This window comes from Cebus imitator, unplaced genomic scaffold (genome assembly GCF_001604975.1).
Source record: "Cebus imitator isolate Cc_AM_T3 unplaced genomic scaffold, Cebus_imitator-1.0 Scaffold179, whole genome shotgun sequence".
Lineage (NCBI taxonomy): Eukaryota > Metazoa > Chordata > Mammalia > Primates > Cebidae > Cebus > Cebus imitator.
Genome location: NW_016107494.1, coordinates 1,029,984 through 1,035,750, shown reverse-complemented (window position 1 = coordinate 1,035,750; position 5,767 = coordinate 1,029,984). Strand labels below are relative to the sequence as shown.

At 39.2% G+C, this 5,767-nt stretch overlaps 1 protein-coding gene across 2 annotated transcripts in view; it reads right to left on the bottom strand.

The window, feature by feature from the left end:
* Positions 1-1,308: 1,308 nt before the first annotated feature.
* The window catches only part of OLR1 (oxidized low density lipoprotein receptor 1), a 14,513-nt gene continuing 10,054 nt past the window's right edge, over positions 1,309-5,767 (bottom strand). Inside the window, exons 4-7 of one of the 2 annotated variants that reach the window (XM_017545363.2) lie at positions 3,790-3,929; positions 3,609-3,675; positions 3,352-3,467; positions 2,594-3,031 (exon numbers count right to left, since the gene is read on the bottom strand). In XM_017545363.2, coding sequence (XP_017400852.1) covers positions 3,026-3,031; positions 3,352-3,467; positions 3,609-3,675; positions 3,790-3,929 — 329 coding nt within the window. In that variant the 3' untranslated portion in view covers positions 2,594-3,025. Of the gene's footprint in view, positions 3,032-3,351; positions 3,468-3,608; positions 3,676-3,789; positions 3,930-5,767 lie in introns of both variants that reach the window. The other variant, XM_017545362.2, reaches the window with a different exon arrangement.

The window sequence follows — 5,767 nt, the reverse complement described above, 5'->3', positions numbered from 1 at the left end:
TGACAAGGTAGGTGGATCACTAGAGGTCAGGAGTTCAAGACCAGTCTGGCCAACATGGTAAAACCCTATCTCTACTAAAAATACAAAAATTAGCCAGATGTGGTGGCAGACAACTGTAATCTCAGCACTCAGGAGGCTGAGGCAGGAGAATTGCTGGAACCCAGGAGGCAGAGGTTGCAGTGAGTCTACATTGTGCCACTGCCCTCCAGCCCAGATGACAGCAGAGAGATTCTGTCTCAAAAAAAGAAAAAAATACTAGCTGGCATGGTGGGTCACACCTGCAATCCCAGCACTTTAGAAGGCCGAGGCAGGAGGATCGCTTGAGCCCAGGAGTTCAAGGCCAGCCAGGGCAACATAGGAAGAGCCTGTTTCTCTTTCTCAAATTAAAAAAAAAAAAAATTAGCTGGGCATGATGGTGCACACCTGTGGTCCCCATTGTCCCAGCTACTTTGGAGGCTGAGGCAGTAGGATCACTTCACCCTGGGAGGTCAAAGCTTCAGTGATCTGTGGTCGTGCCACTGCAGTCCAGCGTGGGCAATAGAGTGAGACTCCGTCTCAAAAAAAAAACAAGAAAAATATTTCAAGATGCATATCTGATAAAGGGTTTTTATCCCGAATATATAGAGTTCTCAAAACTCAACAGTAAGAAAATAAACCAAGCAAAAATTTTCAAAAGATTTATACAGTTTCTTTATCAAAATTACCTAGTACAGGTGGTAAACAGGCTTATAAAAATTTGCCGGGCACAGTGGCTCATGCCTGTAATTCTAGCATGCTGGGAGGCTGAATCGGGTGGATCACCTGAGGTCAAGAGTTCAAGACCAGCCTGGCCAATATGGTGAAACCCCGTCTCTGCTAAAAATACAAAAATTTGCCGGGCGTGGCAGCGGGCGCCTGTAATCCCCGCTACTTAGGAGAATGAGGCAGGAGAATCACTTGAGCCTGGGAGGTGGAGGTTGCTGTGAGCCGAGATTGTGCCACTGCACTCCAGCCTGGGCAACAAAAGGGAAACTCTGTCTCAAAAACAAATAAACAAAAATTTGTAGGAAATACAAATTAAAACTATGAGGATATACCATTATATATCTATTAGAATCATTAAAACTGTAAGACAAACCATATCAAATCCTGGCATGGATGAGGTGGAAATGGAACACTCACACACTGCTGGGAGGAATATAAAATGGTACAACTTTGGAAAACAGTCTGGTAGTTTCCTAAATAGTTAATTATACACCTACTGTGTGATCCAGACATTATACTCCTAAGTATTCCCCCAAGAGAAAAGAAATCCTGTGTTCATACAGACTTGTACACAAATGTTCATAGCAGCTTTATTTGTAATATCCCAAAACTGAAACAACCCAAATGTCATCAACAAGTAAATGGGTAAACAAATGGTGATGTATGTAATTCAAGGGAATATTCAGCATTTAAAAGAATGAACAATTCGTATAAGCAATAAGATGGAGACATATGATCTCAAAATAATTATGCGAAGTCAAAGAAGCTAGACAATAAAAAGGCATACTATATGATTCCATTCATATAAAACTCTATAAAATGCAAAATGAAAGCTGATTGGTGATTTTCTGGGGACAAGTCATCAGGAGGGGCATTGTGACACTTGAAGGGATGATGGATATGTTCACTCTCTTAATTGTGGTATGCATCTTCTTCACAAGGTGTGAAAACATATCAAACTGCACACTTTCATATGTTCAGTTTATTTTATGTTAATTATATCTCAAAAGCAAACATATCTTGACTTCCTAAGGATGATTCAGCTCTTTAAGAAAACAAAACAAAAAAAGATTCCTGCTAGATTATGTGCAGCAAAATACAAGGACTTCCTTAAAGTGGAATAGCCTATGAAGAATGAGTGGAAAGGAAATAGAAGCCTGAAAACAGAAGATATATTTCCAGTTCCATCTGTTTCTATTCAATAATATTTGAATACCTGGCTCAGTTTGTTCTAGATTGAATGTCTTCATTTTTTCATCTTGTAAGTTTCAAAATTATAGCATAGCAAAACAGAGCTGAGAAGAGGTCATCTACAAAGGGTTTGTTCTTTAGGGAAAGAAATTTCATTCTTTCCTCTGAGCCACACATCCCATGATTCTAACAAGAACTGTTATGAAGGGTTAAAACTATTAAGCTGTTCTCTGGTAGAAAAAACGATGAAGAAATAATTACTGATTTAGGAAGTACTGAGAGGTTGTAGATTAGCTCACAGAAAAGACCACTCATTTACTAATTACTTCCTCGGACTCCCCACTTGTCCCAAAATATGTGTGTGTGTGTGTGTGTGTGTGTGTGTGTGTGTGTGTGTGTGTGTGTAAATGGTAGACAGTCTGGAGATTGAACCACAGTTTAAAAACCAAGGAGTGATAGCTTTTAAAGTGAAGAACATGTGTTTCTTGATTTTTGGTATGGCCTCTGCCCTTCTCTGTTTCTTCATGTGCACGTTTTCCTGGGCATATTTCCCCTTTTTGCTCTCTGCCTGCAATTGAGCAAGTTCTCCATGTTCTGTCTTTTACGCAATTTTAGGAGGGTGAGGGGAAGGTGATGATGAGGTAGAGAAGAATGAGTGCAGAGAGTTTTCAAGCTTGAAGAGGAGTCAAATTTTAAAATAAAAAAAGAAAAATGGACTTCAGGCTGGCAGGGAAGCTTGGGACAAGCGAGGTGAAGTAATACAGACAGCTAGAATAAAAAATGTTGGCATAAAGGTGCCATGCACGCACCTGGAGCCCCAGTTTCTGCAAAGGAATTCTGCAGCCAGCTAGCTGACCGTTCTCTGGGCTCTCATGCTTTGCACCCAAAGAATAGCATAAATTCCAGAATAAAACTCAAAGACTTTCTTCTTTTCTTCCAGAGCCTTCAAATTCACTGTGCTCTTAATAGATTTGCCTTCTTCTGACATATCCTGAAGGCAACTAAAGCGCAGTTTTCCGCAAAAACAGTTCCTTGTTGTATATATGCGCAGGTACCTAAAGAGTATGTCTGGGAAATAGCACCTCGGAGTCTAAATCTGTAGGCAGGGGAGAAAAAAAAAAAAAACACCTTAGATTTACTGCCACCTTGTTTCAGAAGCTTAGCTTTTGAAGCTTTTTGTCTTAAAGCCTCCAGTCAGTCATAAATGAGGGAAGGAAAACTCAAGAAAATGTCTGAATGGGTAAATGAATAAATCTTTTTATGAGAGAGGTGAGCAAGAAGACTCTGAGGAATTCCCCCAAGCTTCACTCTGGCAAGAAGAGGGCATTGGTGGAATTCAGGCTGTGACTTCACTAGCAGATTCAGCAAAGAAGAGGAAACTGACAAGAGAGGCATCAAAAAGAATGGGAAACTTACAAATAGGGCATCAAAGGAGAACCGTCCTCCCAGAGCCACGGGTAGTGGGGGTTCCTCCGAGACAGCCCAATCCAGAACGGGAAACTGGAATGGGAAGCTGCTTGCAGGATGAAGTCCTGTGGGGAGTAAAGTTTCTGAGTTTGCGGAATCTACATGGTGGTTTTAGAATCTGAAAGTCAGTTAGCATTAGATCCATAAAACTAAAGAACCAAAAGGGATCTTTGACATCCCCTTGACGGTTTTATGGAAACACTTACGGAAGCCTAGAGATACTACGGAGCCTGTCAGTCCAAGGTCATGCACAAAACTGGTGGTCAGACTAAGCTAAAAAACAGATATTTTGGGTCTCAAACAAGAATTCCTCCAGTGACAATCTAAACCAGATTTATTTCCCTATCAGCCAATACTCCAGCCCGGCAAATATCCAAAGTCACTCACCAGATCCGCTGTACTATTAATTTTCAGCAACTTGGCATCCAAAGATAAGCAGTTCTCTTGGCTCTTTTTCCAGTCAAGTGAGCCCGAGGAAAATAGGTAACAGCTTTCTTTATGCCAGATCCAGTCTTGAGGACAAGGAGCTGGAAAGGGTAGTATAGCTAATCAATCAGTTATATTTGAGTAAAAGCAGTTCTGCAGTTCTTAAATCAATTATCCCTTTAGTCCTCTCACGTGCATACTATTTATTTTTCTTTTTTGTTTTTGTATTTTTAGTAGAAATGGGGTTTCACCACATGAGACACCGCGCCCAGTGCATACTACTTCTTAAGCAAAATTTCACCCAAGTTCTGCAAATACCTAAATAGCCTCAGAGTCCTTATTTCTCTATTTTTGAAAAAAAAAGAAAGCATACCAATTTTAGCAACCTAAATGTACTTCTCATTTAGCATTTTCACTTCCCCTGCTGAAAAGCAAGTTAAGCTAGCATATAATTTTAGAAACTGATCTATTTTTTAAAGTTGTTTGGAATAATGGAAATGAGGGTTGGGGGAATAGATATTTAATAGCCATTCTGCTATTTTAAAAAAGCAATGCCTATGTATCTTAAAACTTTGTATCTTGGAATAATGAATTTAGGCTTAAATACTGTGTATCTTGCTTTTAGACATGTATGGTCTGATATAGTAGCCATATGTGATTCTTGAGTACTAGAAATGTAGCTAGTTTGCATTTCTTTAAAAAATTATTTTAATCGAAACACAGTCTCGCTGTGTTGCCCAGGCTGGTCTTGAACTCCTGATTCCAAGCAATCCTCCTGCCTCAGCCTCCCAAAGTGCTGGAATTACAGGCATCATCCACCACACCTGCTAGTTTGCATGAAGATGTACTATAAGTGTAAAACACACAAATGATTTTGAAAACTTAGTTTGAAAAAAAGAAAAGAATGTAAAATAGACCATTAAAATGTTTTATACTGATTAGTGTTAAATAATATTTCAAATATCTTGGGTTAAGTAATTAATTTTATCTGCTACTTTTTCATTTTTATGTGGCTGCTAGAAATTTTAATGATATATATGTAGCACATACTATATTTCCTTTTGTACAGAGTTGTTCTAGGGAAAATCGTATTAATACAAAGTGTGGATCTCAATTTCAATAAGATTTTTAAAAATAAAGAGATTTTCAGTAGCAAAATTCACAGGGATTCCAACAAATCCAACACAGGGTTTAGACAATAGGCAAAATATACCAATGTCCCCATGTTTATGAATGCTTTCAGGAACTCCCAAATCAACACTATCATCACCACCACCATCATCATCATCTCTTCCATCTCTTTAAGGGTAACAAAGTACTCTGGTCTACACTGCAACCAAAAGGTGAAAAACTAAAATATTTGAGAAAGGCAGCATTTTAATTTCATTCTCATTGTGGTGGAAAATCATTAGATAAATGTATAAAAGTCGGCTGTATTAGAGAGGAGAAACTAGAAGGGACTGAAAAACAGAAGAAGAAAGTGAAGCTGGATGTGGTGGCTCACACCTGTAATCCCAGCACTTTGGGAGGCTGAGGTGGGCAGATCACCTGAGGTCAGGAGTTCGAGACCAGCCTGACCAATATGGTGAAATCCTGTCTTTAAAAAAGAAGAAGAAGAAGAAAGCGAATGAGGAAGAGCATACAAAACACTAAGCTGATTTTTCATCAAACTGATTGATGCTTATAAAAAGAAAAAGAGACCAAGCTGAAAGCAATAAATGCAAGCTTCTTACTTCTTAATTTGTCTAACCCCACCATATTATGTCAATGTAAAAGTATGTACTTTTTCAGCTGGGCGTGGTGGCTCATGCTTATAATTCCAGCACTTTGGGAGGCTGAGGTGGGTGGAGTGCTTGAGTTCAGGAGTTCCAGACTAGCCTTTGCAACATGGTGAAACCCTGTTTCTACAAAAACAAAACAAAACAAAATTATCCGGGTG